Here is a 21,931-nt window from a genome sequence, read left to right on the forward strand (position 1 = left end):
ACAGACATCTTTGTTACCTAAGGCAATAAAAGTACAATGCAAGTGCTCCAAAATCAGAGAGCTTAATGACCCCTGGCAGCACCTACTTACCCCAATGCCCAATCCAACTCAGCCAGCCAACAACACACCATAAAAGGGCACCAGCTGCTCATCCCGCATCCCCATGGCTAGATATGGCTCTGGCAACGTAACTGATGGGGACTACAGGGCCCTCAAGATTTGAGAGCAAGAAAACTTATTTCTTCTATTACCGGAACACCCCACCCCCCACCCTGAGATGAGCACACCCAGTTCTGCAATCCTTCCAAAAGCAGAAATACAACTGCACCCAGCAACAGAGCAATTTTGGGGAAGCTCCACACCACGCTAACCATTTAAGGTCAAACCAATCATTAGCCAACCCAAGCTAACACCGAGAGCACCCAGCTCACAGCTAAGCCCGGGTAAACACCACACCAGATGCCTTACTAAGCACACTGCTGGAGACACAGCCTGGCCGGACACATGCTCAGCGCTGCCCGCGCCTCACAGGCCAGGCTGCTGCCGTCTCAATGCTCCAACACCGAGCATGTGCTCCTCACGCTGGCTGCTCCTGCCCGGGGTGTATCCCCACTCCATCCCCCCCATCAGCTGCTCATCTTTTCTGGCCACCTGCGACTGAGGGAAGAAAGAGAAGCGCTTTTCTCAGCCCGGCCGCCCTCTGCCCCCGGGGGCCCAAGCGCTAGCGGCCGGGGTGCAGCGCAGGACCCCAGCAGCGCGGGCTGCTCGGGGGGGGCACCGAGTGCCCAGGCCCCAGCAAGGCAGCCCTACGGCCGGCAGAGGGGCAGGCGCCCCGCTCGGCACCCACACGCAGCCGCTCAAGAGCGGCGACTTTCCGCCAGCGCCGACACCAGCAGGCGGGTAGCGACCCGCGCCTCGCTCTACCGCTGCCGCGCGCCCCGGCGGCCCTTTATATAGCACCCTAAAAATAGCTCGCCGCGCGCCGCCTCGCGGGCCGCGGGGAGGAGGCGGGAGCCGCGCTGCCAGCCAATCGGCGCCTCGGTCGGCCGCTCGGTTCCGCCCCCCGAGCCCTGAGCGGTGCCTCCATTGGGCGACAGTGACTTCAGGCGCGCCGCGGGCCCGCCCTCCCCGCCCCGCCGTTTACCCTACATGGTCACGCGCTGCCTGAGTGGGCCGGGCGGCTGCGCGCGGGGGAAGGGAGGGGGGTGGGGAAACGGGAGGCGGGGCGGCCGTGAGGCGGCCGTGAGGTGGCGGCGGCAGCAGCCGCGGGGGGGGCCGGGCCGGGTTTGCCGAGGGAGGGTGAGAGGAAAACGGGGGAGGGGGGGGCGGATGGGGTGGGGGGGGGCGGAATGTGGTCTCCCGAAAATAAAGAGGGGAGGGGGCGGGGAGGGAGGGCGCGAGCGCGCATGGCCGCGGCGCGGGGCTGCGCGGAGCGCGGCGGCGGGGACGTGCCCCGGTGCGGCGGCCGCGGGGTGCTCGGTGCGCGCCGGCGCCTCTCGTTCTCCTCGGCCCGGCCCGGCCCCCGGCCCTCGCAGTCCCTCCGCGCTGATTCTCTCTCTCTCTCTCTCTCTCTCTCTCTCTTTCTCTCTCTCTCCCTTTTTTTTTTTTTTTTAAAGTGTGACTGAAACAAAACAAAGCCAAAGGGACGCTGGATCTATCATTGGTTGATTTTCCTCCTTCTTTTTTTTTTTATGATCAAAAACAACCCCCACCCGAGCAAACAAACACACACAAAAGCAGAAAGAAAGGGTCTTGCTCAGCAGCAGCATGGATGTCTTGGCTAGTTATAGTATATTCCAGGAACTCCAGCTTGTCCACGATACCGGCTACTTCTCAGCTTTGCCATCCTTGGAGGAAAACTGGCAGCAGGTGAATCATTTAAATTACTCCTGTAAATCTCTTAAGCGCAGACAGTCGATGCATTGGGGCTGCATTTCTGACTTTTATTTTATTTTTTGTTCTTTAATTCAGGGTTATTTGTTTTGGTTTTTTCTTTCTTTTTTTTTTTTTTTCCGCGTGGGTAGACCTTTAAATCTCTGTATTTTTTTTTTTTTTTGCCATGACAAACTGAGCAGTCCATTCAAATCTGTCTGCCTTCAGTCCTTTCTGAGCACGCCTGGCAGCACCTGAGATCCGGTGGCATTCTTTAGTGTTTTGGTTTTTCTGATGGCTACTATTTTTATTTTATTTTTGAGCTTACATTTTTTTTTTTGGTTGTTTTGTTTTTGTTCTTTTATACAAAGCTGATCACTTCCAGCCAGTGCTGACAACTGGCAGCTGGTGGAAATGGAATAGATCATTCTTATTTTCAGGTAATTAGTATATGTCAATAAAAATCGTAGCTTAAATCAGAGAAGGGGGGTGGGCAGGTATGTGAAAGCACTAGGAAAAGCTTTCAAGCTAAATTCTTAAATTCTGTAACAAGGGAAATTACTTACTCTTTTTTTTAATTTATTTTTTAGAAGGTGGGGAGAAACACACACTTCTTGCTGTATCTTAAAACAATGACGCCTTAAGCTGGTTCCAGTAAACCACCGTGTTTGAGGCGCCGTGGGGTTAATATGCAGACAGAATTAGTGTAATTTACAGATGGAGATCAAGTATTACAAATGCATTAAAATGATGACTGGTGGTGTTAATAAAAGGCCAAGGAGAAGAATAGGTTACAGGGAAAAGAGTTGTATAAAATGAACTACGAGTCCAAATGCATGGATCTATAAATAGTTATCAGCTGGGATACTGAGGAAAAAGGAAAGACAGCATTCCTGGTTACGGCAGGACATTGTGAGACAACCCTGTTTCTTTATGTGGTTTTCTGGCAGAGGTGATACGCCAGGCGAAATTCTGGAAACTAGTGTCTCTTTAAAAAGAAAAAAAAAAGAAATCCAGTGGTGGGTAGGAATAGTGGAGTGTGGCTGGGATGACATGTGGTGCTAATGCAGCGCGCGGACCCGTGGCACTATCAGTATAAGAATAACAAGCTTCTGGATTTCATCTTGCCAGCATTCACCTCAGCCTTGGCTAGTGTAAGGGTAACAACGTGTTTTAGGTCACCAGCAAGTGACAATTCAGGATGTCCATTTAATTTTTCCTTAGAAGTGTGTGTGGGGAGAAATGTGGATGGTAAGGCTTCGGGGGAGCGCTCGGGCTGTAGCATTGTCATCTGCATGGACCAGGGCTGGATCTTTAAAGGTTTACTATAGTAAAATTGTTTTGGCTTCAGAGCTTTGTGTGCGTATGTGCACGCACACGAGAGGTTTTCACGACTGTTACAGTGCAAACACACTTAGGATTTCATTTGCAAAACGACTGATCCAACTTTGCTTTATCCTCTGAGGGGGAGGGGATGCTTTTTGTTATTAATAATCAGCTCGCACATCCATGATGGTCACATCTGCTTTGCTTTTGTATTTTTAACATGTTAATTAAACCAAGGAAGTTAATTAAAACAAAATCATTTCGTAGTATCGTTGTTGTTGGATCGGTTGCATATTCAGTTGCGTATTAGTAACAGTCCAGACAGTCCAAAGCGAGATAATCTGTTGACATAGCCAGCATGCTTTAGGCAGTAGTGTGTGTGATACTCTGTCTCCTGCTGCCGTCTTTTATGCATGGAAGAACAGCAGTTTGTTTTATACAGTGCAATGTACCTACCCAAGCCCACTGTTACTACTGCGAAATTTAAACTTACACTCCCCTGGTTAAACCCCCCTGATTCTCCACGTATGTTTGAACAGAGACATTGAAAATGATTTATTACATTTTCCCTTATTTCACCTCAAATCTTCCATCCAGTGCCTGGTGTTTCATAACGCATCCTGTATTTACAGTTTGTTTTTATTCCCCTGTTGCTGCCTGAACTCTCCTTGCGAACAACGGGGAGCAGAACTGATGCATCTGTCAGTGGTGGGAGCAGCTGAAGCTGGCTCTACAGAGCATGCTGTCACGCAGCCTTGGCAGACCCACCGACACAGTGACCCCCAATTTCATTATCCTGAATCACTTGCAAATGTAGCCAAGTCTTGGGGATTTCTTTATTTTGGACAAACTGTAGCAACTTTGGGATGAAGGTGTGTGTGCATGTGTGTCTTTCTGAAGGTTACTCTTAAAACTGTCAGGCTGCAGTTGAGACCCTAAGGAAGAGAACTGACAGAGCAATGACTGATCCCTGCGGGAAGCATCAGGATTGGGAAGCAGCAGCTTTAATTTTAAGTAAAAACACTTGAATGAGTCTTGCCTCTGCTCCCGTGAAGAGCTCTGGTGCCATACCCAAGCTCCACAGAGGCTCCAGAGCAGTGCTTCTCCCAGCAGCAAAGCAGTGCCCCAGGAGATTGCTTCACTATTAAAAGGGGGGAAGTAGTTGTGTGGGTCAATACCAGGCTTCCTCATCATGTGGTGAGCTCCAGTTGTTTCGTGATTAGTAGCTACTAGTGCTTGATATGGAGAGGTTAGTCCATGCCAGTTCCTGCTCCTAGAAATGCTGTCTGCTGTGATACCGTAAAAGATGCAATTGCTCCACTGAAAATCAGAGTACACCTTGAGGTGTGAGTGTTGACACGATCCTGTCTTCATTTTCTCTGGAGTCTGGACCACACTTTTTGTAGCTGCCAGCTGAGGACTACACAGCTGGGGCAGCTGCTCATATTTCTGATTGTGAAACACCCCTTGCTCACAGGGGGCACTGACAACACAGGCAGGTTGCTAAATGCTTGCACACAGTCAGCTGATTCTCTCTCCCTTTTTTCCTTCTCACTGCAAGAGAATTGTGAGCAAGTTTGGTGCCTGTGCTTTTGACAGTTAGCATTGGAATTGAATGAGAGCAACCCAACAATATGTACAAAAAAGCCAGATTTTGTGTAGGAAAAGATTGTCATCTCTTGTGTTGATATCTTTTTTTAAGAGGAAAAAATGCAAACAAAAAAACCCCAAACCCATCCCTCAGCCTTGAATGTAGTTTACATTTTAGAAATGGAAATACCTGAAGTGGAAGCTGGAGCTGAATCCATGATGCCTTTCGCCTTATTTTAAAACACATGTTGGGAAGGGAGGACTTGTTTTTTAGGCAGCAAAAGCTTAGGTTCACTTTGTCAGCTTCAGAGTACACTAACGAGGTCAGGAGGGTTTTTCTTGGCGTGGGAAGGTCAGGATCTCATGAGTAATTCATAGTACAACTTCATCAGGAGAGGAGGAACTTCTGTAGTCTTTGTTTAGCTGTTCAAGCACATTGAGCTGCCACCTCACTGAGACATGTTAAAGGAAGAGGTGGGCTCTATGCATTAGAAAATGAGGCATTCACTCTATGTCAGCTGGCTGGTATCTCAGCATCTCTGTGTTTCTGCGTGGCACTTTATCCTGGCTCTGATTGAGCGGTGCTAGTTGATCTCTGTCCCTGTGAGCTGACTCTGCAGTCCAGGACCAGGGTGGGGGAGCTTTCAGCACCTGCGTGGCTGCTGCGGTGCAGCAAGAGGACCTCTGGCCACATGTGCTGTTGCTCGGGGATAGCTGTCTGATGTGGCATCCCTGAGATTGGATCCAGACTGCTGGGAGAGACAGCACAAAGCTGAAGAGCGTCTCGTTACTCTGCAGAGGAAGGAAGTGGGTAGGAGTCTGGTTTTGAGGGAGGCGACTGTGAGGAGCATAGCCTTATGCAGCTGCACGTGGTCCCATTCTCAGTGTGCCAGGCTGCAAAGAGGGGGAGAGCAGGGCTGAGAACTGGGAAGGGTGGGACATGGGGCTTCAGGCTGTTTTTCCTTCTGAGCCTTCACAATGTCATTTTGGGGGATCATTAAAAGATCACTGTGCAGAATACATCTTTTGTAGTTGGGTACGGCTCTCCCTAGGGGTAACATTTCAAACCATCCCTACTATCCTTCTCCACAGGTCCCATCGAGGACAGTGGACTCGTCATCCTTGTGTGGGGAAGGGGTCTGATCATGAGACGTTTTGGGGGGGATCTTTGTATTCTATGGGGGCCATACGGCAGCTTTTAGCATGGCAATTCCCATAATGTCAGAGCGCAGGAACACTAAGAGCAAGTAGATGCACAGGGTCTACCATGTATGTAGCTGATGCAGGTGTATAAAATCAGCAGGCTTTAGGTGCCAAACCCAGGCTTATTCTAAAAGTACCAGACTTTCCCGTGTGTGTCACTGGGAAGAACAGGTCTAATTGGCTGGCAGAAGTGGAAATAGCAGTGTATTGTTTGCCTGGCATTACATTGTTTGCCTGATAACTGTTGCCCGATAACGTTTTCCTCTTCCCTTGGCTGACCTGGTTGCTCTCAGCTGCAGCAAACAATGATCCTTCCAAGGAAGATGCATGTTTCCTGCAAAACATAGGATCAAGGAAGCCTTTGTTTTGCTCTTGACTCTGTTGTAGAGCCCTCTTTGTGTATTTAGTCAATTCTTCAAGCCTCAGTGCCCATCTTTCTGAAGTAACCGACAACAGTGATGCAAAGGCATGGTCTTTGCAGGGCTTGGGAGGCTGAGTGTTGACCCATTCTGGCAAAGGGCTTCGAGATCCCTGTGCTGTGTGAGAGCAAAGTATCCCGAGGTGACTAATCTAGCAGAACTCTTACATCTTAATGCTGACTTCTACTTGGCAGACAGGGTCATTTTCAGGCCTATAGGAAAAATTTCCACTGCTACTGGAAAGGAATAAATCACACTGGAGAACATTTCTGCCTCCCCATCGTCTCCATTGTTCTAGTTTAATGGCATAGTTGGCCACTACATAAACTAAACCATCTCTTTTAATATTGCTATTTCATCTTGGTTCTAGTCACAGTGTAACACATTTCTTAAGTGCTTATAGTACATCATGCCTCTTGAGAATAACTTGCAGAAATGGTTGACTTCCAAGAACAGCCACATGTGTAATGCAGTGTATTTCAGACTGAGCGATGGTCCGTTTATACCTGCAGGCTCTCTGCTTGCTCTGTGTGCTGAAAGCATGCTCCTGTCACCTTACAGAAAGAGACAGAGAAAGAGGAAAGGCAGACTTGAAACTGCTGTCTCTATTGCTTCACGGTTCCTTAATTACAGAATCTGTTGTTACAAGCATTTATTTCTTGGCATTATGGAAGTGTAGAGCCCTGCAATCCATGTTGCAGGTCTTAAAATAGCTTATTATGTGTGTGACTTGTGTCAAGTGATTTTGCAATGGGGCAAATACCTTTAAGCAGTGCAGAATCATAATGTGGGCACTCCGCTAGAAAACATTTTCTCTTATTTGTTTGGGATAGTTAAACCTCACCTCCCCCAAAAGCCCACACCTTTCTCTATGTCCTATTGAATAGGCAACGCATAGATTGGAGTAGGCTACGTAGAAATCATGATATATATGCTAGTGCGCAATGTGATACGTCCATGTGGAAATGGCAGAAGGTCTTCAGTTCCAGGCAGTGATTTTACACTTAAGGTCTCCAGGGTGGAGGCAAACGCTATCTTCTGGGTATTGTTGTATTTTTTTTAAGTCTTGTCAAATGACTCTCCGCTAAGAAATGTCCAGTGCGCTGCTTCTCCATTCTGCATTGGGAAATGGGTTATAGGGAAGTGAGAAGGAAACTGTTTCTGTGTGACTCTGTAGCTGCATATGAACAACCTTGATTGCAATTTTCCTTATAAACCACAGGGATTGTGCTCACTGGCTGAGCAGCATTGGCGTCCAGTACATTAGGTGTACCTCAACTCCTATCAAATTTGTCACATTCTGTATAGGGGAAGAAGAATTGTAAGCTTTTGATCACCACCCTCAAAACGTTATAAAAAGTTATTCACAGGTATTGTAATTGGTGGCGGTTTTCCTTTTTGATGGTAAACCTGAATTCTGGAGAATTAATAAAGGCGTTTTTAAGAATGGTGCTGAGTCCCTCTTACTTTCCTTTCTGTTTCCCTGGACTCTCAAGTGCCTCCTGCCCACTCCCTTATGTATTCCTCTACAATGCCCCCACCCTTTCCAAACTCCCAGCAACACTCAGGAGCTGGGAATACTATTTTTGTGGTGTCTTTCAGGTTCAAGTTGCATAAAAAATTCATCTGAATTGCTGAATTTCTTCTACCCATGGATGATCTTTGTACTTAGGGTGTTTCTGCTCAGTCTAAATGAATCTGGATTCACTTGAACTGCAGGATTCAGCTGATTCTGTAGCAAATAAATAAAACAAACCTGCTAGGGGGAAGAGCCTCCTCTCCTCCTCAATTTCCTGGTTTATATTTATATTTGAGACCAGTTCTCTTCTATTGGCTTCAGTCTTGATAGGAGCTACATGTGTTTTGAGTATCTGAGTTTGGTACTCTCCTGGCTGTGTCTCCTTGCAAGCATTGCCACTTCAGGTTAAAAAATTATGTGCCCGGTTCTAAAGACACTGAGATTGTCTTCAAAGTCACAGACTTTTTATTTTCTAATTTGATGTTCTTTTTATTTTCCTTGTATCTGAACCAGTCAAGATTTGTTTTATTGTCTTTAACTGTCAAAAATTAAAAGCCTGTATTTTCCAGCACTTCCTTGATTCCAGCAGCATTAAGAAAATGGCACTACTGTGGCATTTTGAGAGCTGACGGTACAGAGATAGGTCTGTACATCAGAAAAAAAAGCTCACATATTGCTGCGTTTCCCATGCTGTAATTGCCCCGTCCCCCCCCTTACCCTCAGCAGCAGCTGGTGAGGAAGGCTGCCTGGCTGTTCAGGTTGTTAGGCTGCCTGTGAGAGCAGGGTTCCTGTCTCATTTCCCTTCTCAGAAGAAACCGTTTCAGCCTTTATGCTCAAAGATTGTTAGACATCTTGGATTTCATCAGCACATAAACCTTTGCTTCTCAGTTCTTTGGTTACAAGATGAGTTGGCAGCTCTTCTGTTCTCGTAGGCCTGCTGTGAGGATTCGTATTAGGGGTTTGCAGGGCTGGGGCAGGAGAGGGTTGTGCTGGGCTATAGGGAGCCAGGCAACCAGCCCCTCTGAAGTTGCTGGTCCAAATCCTGCCATGCTGGCTGGCAGGTGCTGAAAGCGTAGGACAGCTCCTCCACAGGGAGCCCTCAAAGGTGTGCACCATTGCCTCTTCAAAAGAGTGGAGATAAGGATCTGAAATGTAAGCTTAAATCCCCATTCCCAGAGGTCTGTGTTGTCTTTGAGACAACCTGTGCACAGCACTAACGTGACCCCTTCTCTAGGTTTTTAAAAGGTGTTGGAGTTGGGTGTAGGAAGCTCAGTCAGAGGGGCGTGGATTTATTTTTTAACAGGTTTAATATATTGGCTCTGATATGTTAAGCTGTTCTGATGCTCTTAATCCTTTTAAAGCAGGTAGCCATCCTCTCCCTGTTCTCACAAGTGAAGGATCCCTTCCAATCCAGAGCATTCCTGCTCAGTGTAACTGCGTATTCATTACTTGTGCTATTGTTTGGAGAACTATTAAGATGCATGTGGTATACTTCACAACGTAGGCTGGAGAGCCCGAGTCATTTACGCACAGACTGCTTGTTAACGCTTGCTGAAGGTCCAGCAGGCAGACTCATTTAAGTGTCATAAGGGTTCTGAACACGGTGCTTATAGACCATGTTTCATATGTCCTAATCCTCTTGTTTATTTCCCGGCATTGTGGACCTGAGATTAAAGCTGAGGTTTAAATCATATGTGGGGGTCAAGAGCTCCTACTCCACAAGGGATAGGGAAGTAGGCAGTGACACAGACGAGCTTGGGAGGCAGTGTAGTGTGATTGATGGAGAGGGATGCAAAGGAGAAGGTTGCTGGCTTGCAAAAGGCTCTTCTGAGACATTCCAATTAGTGTCCTGATTTGCAAATCCTGCCCTTAAACCTGCAGCCTCCCAAGGTCAGTTTTAAAGGAACACTGGCATGGGGTTGACATTTGACCGTGATGGGCCATTGTAAACCAGCGTGTTCTGATAGAAACTGCAATCAATGGAAGTATCTCCATCTATATAATTAAAAAAAAGCCCTGGAAGCAGTGTTTGTTTTTTTTGGACAGGATTGTCTTGCCCACCTGCTGCCTTTGCAGCTCTTGTGCTGCAGCATTCTTCCTGTGCAGCTGAAGTGACTGGAAATCAAAGTGAAAATGACTGTTTATTTGGATCATGTGGTGAGAAAAAATGCATGCGGCATGACGAGTAAATTAGATTTAAAAAATGCTTTCACTGCTAATAGGCTACTATGCTGTTAAGCATTTGGTTCTAATCGTGACTCTCGAGTGGGCAAAGTTCATTTTCAGGCATAAAGAAAGTTGGTGGGTTTGTAAACATTTGCAATTTCTGCTGACTTGTCTTCAGCCCAGGAGGGGAATCAGCATTGTGCTGAATTGCTTTGTGTTGGTGGGGGTGAAGTAGAGACTGCCTTTAATCGCCTGCCTTTATTCTCACCAGGGCTGGATGGAGAACAAAGGTTCCCCCCGAGCAAAGGCCATGGTGAAAAATATTCAGTGGGTGGAAGAGTAGAAGGGGTGAGAGGTGCTCCTGTCTGCTTGCATTTTACACCCAGAATGGCCGCTGGCCACATGACAGGACTTAGGTGTGATGTTAGAAACAGACTTGAGTTGCTGCTTTGCATGATTCAGGTCTGCTCTTCCAGATTACATCTTGGATGTGTGAAATTTCAGTGAATGACAAGGTGGCTCCAAAATCAATATATTCCAATAAACCACTTTAGATTGGAGTTTTAAAATTTTTTTCTAAGTAATGTTTGGTGGAAATGTTTCAACCAGTTCTACTTTCTAGAAGCTTTCTTGAGGTCCTGGCCCTGTTTCTGGTGTGAGAGACTTGGTTTGGGTAACATCTTCGGCTTTGTTGTCAATTTTAGCCTTCCATTTCAGGTTTTGTGCCCCTAAAGCCCAATATATTTTTCCCAGCTATTAGCATTTTGGCTAGTAAAAGCTATGTAGACTCTGCATCCTGTGACCTGCATCTTTTGAGAACTGCAGCCACAACCCTACATGATGCTGTAAGCAACGTCTGGATACTTCTGGTCTCTAATGTGGACACCTCTCCCTCCCTCAGGGCAAGAGCCTGGTGAGGCATGTTGATGCAGAGATCACAAGTGTGGTGCAATCACACATTTTCCTCGGCTTCTCACAACTGTTGGTCACTCCTCTCATCTCTGACAGCGAGGTGCCATGTTGGTTTGATGATGAGGAGTTGGTGTGCTCACCTTCCCTCGGCACCTCTAGCTCACTGCTGGGTCTGAGGTGCCCCACATCCCAGGGTGCAGGGTGGAGTGAGCGGCTCAGGGGCTTTGTTCTTTTCCTGGGGCTGTACAACAGTGAGAAGGGTGCCAGCCCTGCAGAGGTTACTGTCTTGCTTTGAGCTGGTGAAAAGTGCCTAATAATCCTGGTTTGGGGGTTGGTTTTTTTTTTTTTTCCTTTTTCTTTCTTTTGGCCTCCCTTGTCAGCCTGGAAAATTTATGCTGCTCGGAAGAAAACATTCCACTCATCTGCAAGCTACTACAGCTGCTGTGTGTGAGTAATAAAGTATGGAAAGGAGGAAGGGAGAGGGGAGACGAAGGATGGGAGCTGGTGTTTCATATGGAAAGCATCAGGCCAGAAGTGGCTTTGTTTCCGACACGTGGACAGTGGAGAGGCTGCATTTGCTGCTCGGTGGAAAATCAGCGCCAGTGAAAAGAAACTGCTCTCATTAGTGACTAGATCAGATGAGGGTGAACTTGGGTGTCTCTTGCTTGTGTTTTTAAATTTGTTTGCATTTTAAAATAATAAAGGAGAAGCAAGAGGGACTGGACTGACTGATTTGAGAGTACAGGGTAAGTGGGTGTCACGTGGAGTAGTTTCCTTCGTCTACTGCAGGAAAACAGTGTAGACTTGTCAGAGCATCCCTTAGCTTTCCCATGTTTTTAAAATGAAAAGAAAGATTGTTGTATACAGTGTTTGAAAACTGAGTGACGTTGTTTAATCTGTGAGGGTTTTTTTCTAGAGGGAATGAGTTTGATTGTACAGTTAGGGTCAGAAAGAGCTTCGCTGTTTGTTCCATTGATTACAGGACGAAACCTTCCAGACACAGGCTGAAATCTCTGTCTCCAATGCCTCCTTGGATAAAGATGTTTGCTTGAATCAGTGCCTCAGGAGCTGGGGTGATTTGGGGTTAAAGGAGGTAATGTGATGGCCTTGCTCAGCTTGGTTCGCATGCCTCCAGGACAGCATGGTCCCATGGCACCACACCGTACTTCTGAATTGGCTGCAAAGCTCATGCTCTCTCTTCAGACAGCCCTAATGTTGTGCTCACTAAGGACAGTTTTGTGTTTTCTGAGAGCAACTCCTTTATTATCATCTTTCTTGGATGCTGGCAAATGAGTTTCAGAGTGCCCAGTTTATGGAGTCTTTACTGAGCTCGTCTTGGGCTTTCTGAGCTTTGGTGGTTTGTTTAAAACGCAAGTAAGTCCCGGTTGTTTGAAGGAGAACAGAAGAATGTCAGTGTGGTGTAACTTTCTGGTGTGAAGGACTTGGTAGGTGGGTGACTTTGCAGGACAGTTTCTCAGTGCTGAAAAGAATACCAATAGGTGCACAGAGCTCTATAAAGGCTGCATTGTGGTTTCTTTTTCCAACATGAGAAATTCAAGTTACGTTCCTTTGAAGAACACATGTGAGAGAGAGCAAGGGAAGCAATGTGTGGGTGGTTTCTTACTCCCAAATACCTCTAGTGCATGTAACTTTCAGAAAACTCTCAATACTCATCTTCCAAGTCTCGAGTGCCTGTTGGGCTGGACAATGAGTTGATGCCCTAGGTTGAAGACTCCTCTTCACTGGGACTGTCTTGCATGGATGATCTTCTTGTGGTGACAGCTGTACCAGCTGCAAGGCCTTGTAATTTAGTCAGTGTTTTTTGTTTGAGCAGACTGCACCTCTGGTCAGATGTTGTTGCACTGTGGTATAAGATGGGAATTTCTGTTTCCTTTCTGTTTCTGCATGGTTAAGTGCAAAAGGTCAAGGAAACCTTTGACACCCAGTTCTGAATGCTTTTTCTCTTTGTAAATGGGAAGAATTGTACCCGCATCATGTTGGGGGTGTTGGGTCAGTCAGTGAGTCAGATCCTGGGCCGATGCAAACTGATACAGATCTGCCACAGTCACAGTGGCGATAACGCGGATTTACACGATCCCAGTGTCCACACAGTCACTTGACACCTTGCAGGAGAATGGGCTATACAAATCCCAGTTCTTGTCAGGATGTGGAATAAATACCAGGATGTGGGCAGAAAACAGCACACCCATTTTAATGATTTGATTAAACCAATATTGCCGCTCTATGGCTCTCATAAATGTATTTCTCCTGGTGTCGGGGGGAGGAGATATTCTCAAGTGCCATAATGAAAGAGGACATTTTTAAAAATGTTGCACAATAGGCTACTAAGTTGTACTGTAGCTATATTGGCTTATTTCTGTTTTATAGCGAGCATGGCCTTAGGCATCCTATAAATTCCATTTCTCCCCCCACCTTCAGCTAATAAATAATGAAAACTGTACTGGAAAGAAATTTTCATTCCATGAAAGAGTGGGAGGTCCTAAGCTGCCCTCTATAAAACAAAGGATGTAGCATGATTTGTTTCCTTTGGTTTTTTCAAGTGAAGAAAATGTGGGGGTGGAAGGGGAAGAGAAGATGTTTCTCAGCACTAAATGTGCTCTCCCCAACACTTCAAGGTAGAATGATGCCTGGTATGAGCATTGCTTCCCCCAGGACAGTAATACCCATCTCTGAAATGAAGACAGCTGAGAGAGGTTTCTGTACAGTCTTGGTGCATGGGAAGAAGGAAGGATCCCATTCTGATTTACCCTGGGGCTTTCATATCCAGCAGTGAAAACCAACCTGAAAGTGGGTGTAAATGAGCTTCTAAAGGAGCCCTTTGTGTAATTCAGTGGGCTGCTACTCCAGGGATCAGACTAAATGATCTGAATGGCCCTTTTTAACCTTAAAATTTGCTTCTGTATGCAAGTCCACTTTTTTCTCTGTTTTATTGATGTCAGAAAGGTGTAGTGTAAATGCTAGTCATGAAGGGTCCCTGCATGTGCACATATGGGTGGCCAGACACGCTTCATTTTGAGAACCATCACACATGTACTGTGTGTCAGGTTGGTAATGTGCCTCTGAGGAGAGACCAGGTTTGTGGGGATGGAAGCCTCCTCCTGCTCTGACTAGAATCAAAAGCAAGTCTGTGTCATGTCAGTCATGTCATGTCATGTCACGTCATGTCACAGAGACGGTGTGGGGCCACCTTGTGATGGCAGCTTGGCCTCTAAGGTTAGAGAAGGGTCAAGAAAGACCTTGCATTCAGCAAGGGGCTCTTACTGTCCTAATTTTGAAGGCAAATGAGGTTTAAGAGCAGGGTGCATGTGACAGGAAGGCATTTTCAGTCATTGCCTTCATCCACCAACAATGAACTGTGCATCTAAAAAGATCTGGTCCAGAAACAAACTTATGCACTGTTAGATCATGAAATTCTTCTGTCTGAATGTCATACCTAATTGTGTGCCTCAGTGGTGCTTTTCAGTCTCATTCAAAATCCATCTAGCATGAGGCCTTGCTTTTGTTGGAAGTAGGTACTAAAACTTAATTTAGGAGAGGAATATCTATCAGGCTCTTCTGTCTCCTACTTGAGCCTAATTCCTCCCCCTCCAGTATTGTCTCTCTTCTCCATGAGCAAGTCCCTTGCTTTGTTTGGGTTCACCCTGTTCATAGCTATATGGTCTGTGATGCTTTTTCCCATCTTTATCTGTATTAACTCTTTCAAGGATTTTTATCTGAATGTGAAATGTGACCCCTGCTCATTGACTGGAGATTATAACACTGACAGTGGAACAGATGTGATAAATAGTAATAAGTGTGCATGTCCCTTTCAATTTTGTCATACTTTCCATCTCTGTGTTTCTTCCAATTTTCCTGTATATCAGATGCTAAGAATGTGTCTTTTAAGCTATATTGGTCTTGTCTGTGTCTTATCTGTTCTAGGTCTCTTTTCAGCCTTACCAGTTCTCTGCTTTGCATTGAGAATGCATGCTGTGTTGCTGTTTATTCCTTAAATGCATTAATTTGTATTTTTCCAAATTCAATCTCAAGGATTTATTTCCTGCCCCTATGTGGTTTTCTTTATATACTGCCTCTTTCTGCTGGCATCACAAAAAAATTTAGCATTTACTCCTTAAGCCCTTTTCTCTGCTTTTCTTCACAATGGAAGCTTTTTATCAGTTTCCTTAGTTTTCCGATTTGTTTTTCTTAAGCATGTTTTTATAGTGAGGGCTGCGATCCATCAAAGTAAATGGAAACAAAGAGATTGATGCCAAGTTTTTGTTTGTTTGTGTAACGAAACAGATCAGACTTTAAACGGGATGAAGTCAAGTCGGTGTTGATGATTTGACTTGATGGTAGCTGGTTCTGAGTGCTGGCTAGTGACAGCAGGTCGTGGAAGATCTCAGCATTTTGAGGAGCCTAAACACACAAATGCAACCATGGGGTGAAAATCCTGTGGTGGTATTAGTATTGGGAAGAGCATGGTCACTGTGAATTGCTGTCCTTTTTTTTGGGAAACAGTATCTCTAGGCTGGTTAGTTAGTGCTAGCCCAGCACACCTCTGCCCTCCCCTTCAGCAAAGGGAGCAGGCCTGACCAAAGTGCTGTGGGGTCAGTGGTGGGACTCTCTGGAGGGCCACCCCCTCTGCCACCCCCACCAGGGTGGGTGGCTGTGGTGGCCTTGAGCAGGGTGTCTCCCTGCCACCACAGCCCAGCTTCCTTAAAGGAGGATTTGTCAAAGCTGCTAGTGTAAGGCAAAGTAGGGGGTCTCACCAAAGAGCTGTGAGGTGCACAGCCAGCTGCGAGGTCTGCTGGTCTTCACTTGGTTCTGCCTCTGTGAAAGCTTCTCACAGGATACATCATCTTTCCCCTTTACTCAGCTTGCTCTTGAGCTGTGGGTATCCAAGAGGGGGTTCTGTGTGGAACGCGAGGCCTGTAAGGAAACAGATCCTAAACCATGTGCTATTTTGATAATGATCCTGCAGGCCAGCATGTGGAAAGCAGAATGTTTTAACAGAAATTAATGAATGGAAGGACCAAAGAAATGACCTGCTACAATGAGGCAATGTGGCACCATCCTTATAACTTGATGGTGTGATTGCACTGGTCTACATCCTGGGTGTACTGTTCCATCTAATGACTTCCTGGAAGTGTTGAAAACAGAAGTGTATGCAGAAAATCCACTGCCCATCCAGATGTTAATCAGTACAAAAGCTGAAGTTCAGAAATAAAATATGAATGAGAAAACTGTGGGAAAGCAGTACTCCCTCTCCTACCTCTATTTCAGAACCAGGGACTGTGCTGGCAAATTTGTGCAGTCTAGAGCAGCAAAAGTTCTCAGTAGTACCCTGATAAATAGAGGACCTGATACCTATAGTTTTGGGAGCAAAACTTACAAGTTGCCTTTTTGAGGCTCAAATTTTCCAAGAGCAATGGTAGAGGTGCTTCAGCAGAGAAAAATACATACCCTTTTATCCAAGACCCAGAGGTTTAGAGCATTCAGATGAATGTTTGATTTGATGGTTGGTCTTTGAATGGCTAAGATGTTTCACAGCCATTGCCTTTAGAGAGCAGAGAAGCTGTAACATGCCCATTGTACAGGCTGAGAAACTGGGACACCCAGTCACTCGATTGTTGGAGAAAGGAAGTTGAGAGCAGAATTTGAAGAGGATACCAGCTTCCTGATCTCCATTTTAATGAAATTCTTTCTGCAATTGTCTTCTCTGGCAGTTTAACTGGTGGAATGTGGTCTAGCAGAGGAATTTTTGGCTGCAGACTTGACAGGAATATTTTTCTGGGCCAGATCCTTGCTTAGTGTAAATTAAGATGACTCCACTAGCTACCATTAAGGCACTGGCGATTTACTCCTCCCTCTGAGAATCTGGCCCTGATTTGCAGACAGTGGGCAGTGGCATATAATTTGTTCTTTTTAATTTTAGTCTGTCTAGACACTTCTGCAGCACCCCTTTCTGGGAGGACTTCATGCCAGCAGCTCTGGAGCAGCACCACACTTCTCTGGGAGAAATGTTGAGCAGACAGAGTGTGGAGGTGTCTGAGTATGCTCAAACCAGCATTTAACCTCCCTGGTGTGGGGTTTGGTTTTGATGATTTTGGTGGGTTTTGGTAGAGTGGTGGCAGAGAGGATTCATGGCAGGATTTCTTCCCTGCAGAGGGGGAGGGAGTGTCATTTTCCCTGTTTCTGACAATGCGTTGTCCCAGCTGAGTGCTGGAGAAAGATGGCTGGTGCTGATGCAGCATTTTTGTGGTAGTTTTTCTTTCCAGTAATGGATGACACAGCTCTTTGCGGGTAAGAAGGTCTTTCTCCTGGTTTTAAAGGCCATTTTCTGGTCTTGTATTTATTATTACAGTCAGTCCTTCCTCCCACGCCGTCAGTATTTACCACTCAGCCTGCAGCTTCTCTGCTGTGTTTTCTGCTGTTTCTTCCACACCGAGTCACCTGGCATATGGGTCATATTTCTGTAGCCTTTTTCAAACTCACGAGGCACACAGAGGACCCGGTTTTTATGAAATCCTTAGATTTGCTGGCTGTGATTAAGCAGGTGATTAGCTAGGACTGTTTTTCTTTCCCTTCCATTCTCTTGCCAGTTCTTGAGTTGCTCATCAGGGTTGTCTGTAACTGTGTTTGTCCAGACCCAAACATAGAAAGGCCCCAGCTCTAAGTGGGGCTCAGGAGTGGCAGCAATGTATAACCTTTTGCTTCCATTATTTCTGCTTGCATCCAAATGCACTCAACCCCTAATCCTCATAATCATTTTCCAAAAATCGCTAATTATGAAGACCTACCTTCTGTTGTTAACCACCTACGTTTATGTGCCTCTACCCAGCCCCCAAAAGGAAGGGTCGCCATGGCTGCAGAAAAAATGCCTGCAGATAGGGATCCTAAAGTCATTAAACCCAAAATTTCTTTTTTGAGAAAACCATAAAGCCCTCACTATTTCTGGTATTCCACCTGAGCTTGATCAATACTGGCGAAGCAGAGCCTATCCCAGAAAAAGCAGCTTGCGTGGAAATGGGTAAGAGATCCTTTGTGCAATCCTAATGATTTTGAGAGAGACGTTTCCCCGGTGAATTGCTGTAGGAGTTTGCATCCCTTCCCCCACACTCGGCAGAGGCAAGAACATATGACTATCCTCATGTAAGGTAGCGCAGTGTTAATAATGCTGCTGTATTGATCAAATTGGGCTGCTTTGTCTCCAGGGACATCTGGGAGGATTTATTCTGACTCCTAAGGCTGTGCCTCGCTGAAGTGCATTTTCTTGTCCTTTCACCAGGCGAGGGGCGTGCTGTGATTTTTGTTTTAGCCTGCGGGAACAATGCTTTCAAAAGATTTCGTGGTGTCCCACTGGCCACTGCCTCTATTGTTTCTGCTCTGGGGGCTCCCACCTCACTCCCACTCGGAACTGGTCATGTCTCGAGTTCAAAAATGTGTTGCGGTGAGCTCCAGTTGTTTGCCCTTGGAGAGCGCTTGGAGGAGCGGCCACTGGCTCCTGGAATGTGGATAAACACAGGGTGACGGGAACAGGAGAGGCTTCCTCTTTGCTTAGAAAGTGAGCAAAACATCAGTCAGAAAGCAGCGTAGAAAGAAAAACATGTGCAGGGTGGTTTTGTTCCCCCACCCGCCCGCCCGGCTGATGTTCATGACCTTGTTAAAAAGATTGGTCTGCTTCAGAGACTGCACGTGGTTGTTTTTAAGTGTAGGGAGAAACCAAATGTGGCTTTTATTTTTCCATCTGATAAATTGCCAATTGCAGGTTTTACTTACAGAACACTGAGTAGTCTGAGAAGAACACGATCACCTTGATATTATATTTATGAGTAAAAATGGTATGAGGCAAAGAAAGCTCTTAGCTTTCATGTAAAGAAGACTTAATGCAGTTTTTGCTTCCAGGAATGCACTATTACTCGTGGTGGGGCAGGGACACATTAGCAGCCTTGACAGAAGGACTGAAATGTCTTAGGGGCGCTCGGGGTCTGGCAGGGGCAATTTGACTTCATGTGTCTTTGACAGGTGTCGCGATCTTGCTGCTGGTTAGCGATGGGACATCTGCAGAGCGGGGAAGGGTTAGCGGCACTTGAAATGGAGGAAAACCTCTGAACCTTGTTCTAGTGATGGTAGAAGCATCTCTGGGGCACCCTGAATGGAGCCCACCTGTTCAGAAGTGCTGTCTCAGGGTGGCAGCCAAGTCACAAGTCGTGCCTGGAAAATTGTGTCCTGAATGCATAGGCTGCCAATAGCTAAAGCAGCAAGATTTGAGTGCATTTCTCTCCCTTTTTGAGTCCCAGTTCATGGACTGTTTGGACTGAAGCAGATCCCTCCAGCTGCCCCGGCCACCACAAGGCATTTTGGCTCTCATTTGAGCTCTGATATCATGCAACTGCTTGGGAAGCGCAACTGCTTGGGAAGCGGAGCCGGCTGGAGGCGAAACAGCAAAGTGCTCCCAGGAATGTTCCCTGCACAGCAGTGTGGCTCAGCCTGTGGTCTCTTGTGTGGCTCCTCCTCTCCCAAGATAAAGGTTACCTTTGTATGTTTATAACCAAAATAAAATTGCAGCTCCTGAAAGCTATAATTTGTACTTGGGGGAACATAATGTTTGTGTTTAGCTATTGCAGGGATTGTACCAAAGCACAGTGACAGAGGTCTGGAAGTGTTTGGGATGATGATAGCTGGAAACAGACTCTGCCTTTGAGGGCTACTAAAAACAGCTTTAGTTAAGCAGTATTGATGGTAAATAAAATGCCAGGGAGGATTGGTTGTACTGTGAGGAAGAGGAACCCACTCCTGCAGCAGAAGAGGCTGTTCTTCAGTTCCTACTCTTCCCCTTCCCACAAACTGAGCCAAGAGAGCCTGGCTGTGGTCTTCCAAGCTGTGACATTGGATACTTCCATCCCATCTCAGAAAGACAATAGAGGGAAGGAGTGGTATACAGCCAACCCACAAAGGCAGGCTTATCTCGGGAGATACTCTATAGGCTTAAATAGATGTGGAAAAGGGAAATTGGAGAAAATAGGACACTTAAGGTAAACTAACTACAGTTTTTAAATGTCTGAGCTGGAAGTATGCCAGATAACATGTCCACTGTTAGGATTATAATGACTACAATATGTTTCCTCTTTTCCTTCTTGGTAAGTGGGTTTTGTTTGTTTCCTTTCTGGAGAGTGGTGAGGGACTGCAGTTCCCTGCAGTGCACGTCTGGTAGGGAGCTGTTGCTGTCTATAGGGGTTTAATGGGTAAGGCTGCAGTGCCATGAACATGACATCTTCCAATTCCCAGCATCATCATTTGGGCCTTTTCTTCCTGAGGAAAGATGTAGTGTTAAATTTAGTTTACTCAAAACGAATACTTAGGGTTGGGGCCAGAAAGCTGAAGGCATCACAAAGAGCCTTTCAGCAATGTGAGTGCAGATAGAAGGGATGCTAAAAGCCTTGCCAGCAGAGAGATGCGTTCGTCTGGAGTCACCTCCACAAGGTGGTGCTGAGTGTTGTGGTTAATGGTGTACCTGGAATTAATTTGGGAACCATGCCAATTAATTTTAGAGGGAAAGGTGCCAGCATTAATTTGAGGCAGGGTCTGGCAGTTTTGCACAGTATTCTCCAATACGTTTCTAGGGATATTTTGCCAGGAGAAACAGAGGGTTTAAGAGAGAACATGAAAGGGGACAGTGCCTTGCCTTGACTGCCCAAAACAAGGGAAAGATAGGGTGCACGCAGGGAAGAGAGGGTGAAAAGAAGAGCCTCTCTGAGGTCCTGGAGTCATGCAGGTTTCTGAGCTCAAACAAGTCCCATCCCATCCTCCACCTTCAGGAAGAAGTGGAGCTTCTCCAGGCCTCTGTTTCTGCTGATGCTTCAACACAGCACCCAGGCTCTACTGTTCACCAGCCTGCTTCGAGTAACGGAATACCACTCCTTGGACCTTTCTGCACTGTAGTCTCTACAGACATGGGAGGGTGCAGGTACCCATGCAGGATGTTTCTATGAAGCCATGTCATGATGGCTTATCATATAGTTAGCCCCTCTAACAGAAATATCTTGAATTAACCATGATGGCTGCTTGGATGCCGGGAAGTCATCGTATCTTCCAGGAATACCAAGACATTGCATTCCTTCTAGGCTATTTTCTGGCTACTCTGCTATTAATAACTTTGTCCTGAAATAGCACTTTCATATTGCAGCGTATTAAAATCCATAACAACTGGGTGGGTGTCCACAGTCAACAGACCAAAGAAAGCGAGCCAACGCGAGAGCCATGGTTGTGTAAATTGGCTCACAGAGGTGTGCCGACTCTGAGCAGCTGGTGATCTGACCTGCAGAGCTTTCTCAAGTCAGTAAATGGCAGGGCTTTTAATGGGATCTCTTGGCTTCCTATGCCAGGCTGCATCTGGTAGCAGTGCAGCCTGCTGGAAATCGTGCTAACACCTGACTGATGTCATGATCCTTTCATGAGGAGTGAGCAGTGCCTCATCCACTTAGAATCATAGAATCATCTAGGTTGGAAAAGACCTTTAAAATCATCAAGTCCAACCATTAAGCTAGCACTGCCAAGTCCATCACTAATCCATGTTCCTAAGCACCCCACCATCTACACATCTTTTAAATGCCTCCAGGGATGGTGACTCAGTTCTGACAGCACACCTTGAGTTGCTAATGATATCCACAGAAGGCCCTGCCAGATCTCCTTTTTGCTTGATACAATGCATTTTGGGGATACAGGTCTCTGCAGATGCCTGCAGGCAGCTGCCTGCACTGCTGCTGTGTGGTTGGGCCAATACTGGCAGGTGCTTTACCAATGCAATCTAGCAAATTGCTTTTAAAGAGGACCGTGGTGCTTTTATCAGCATGTATAGCAGCCCAAGTGCACTCACTGCTCGGGAGATTTGAGGCTGATCAAAATCCCTGGTGACCAGAGT

At 46.3% G+C, this 21,931-nt stretch overlaps 1 protein-coding gene across 1 annotated transcript in view; it reads left to right on the forward strand.

Moving 5' to 3' along the window:
- Window positions 1–1,764: 1,764 nt before the first annotated feature.
- KLF7 (KLF transcription factor 7) overlaps window positions 1,765–21,931 on the forward strand; it is a gene marked incomplete at its 3' end in the record, with an annotated part of 55,020 nt that continues 34,853 nt past the window's right edge. Inside the window, exon 1 of the mRNA XM_084264400.1 lies at window positions 1,765–1,869. Coding sequence (XP_084120526.1) covers window positions 1,768–1,869 — 102 coding nt within the window. The 5' untranslated portion in view covers window positions 1,765–1,767. The remainder of the gene's footprint in view (window positions 1,870–21,931) is intronic.

This window comes from Gallinula chloropus (assembly GCF_964237585.1).
Source record: "Gallinula chloropus genome assembly, chromosome: 5".
NCBI lineage: Eukaryota > Metazoa > Chordata > Aves > Gruiformes > Rallidae > Gallinula > Gallinula chloropus.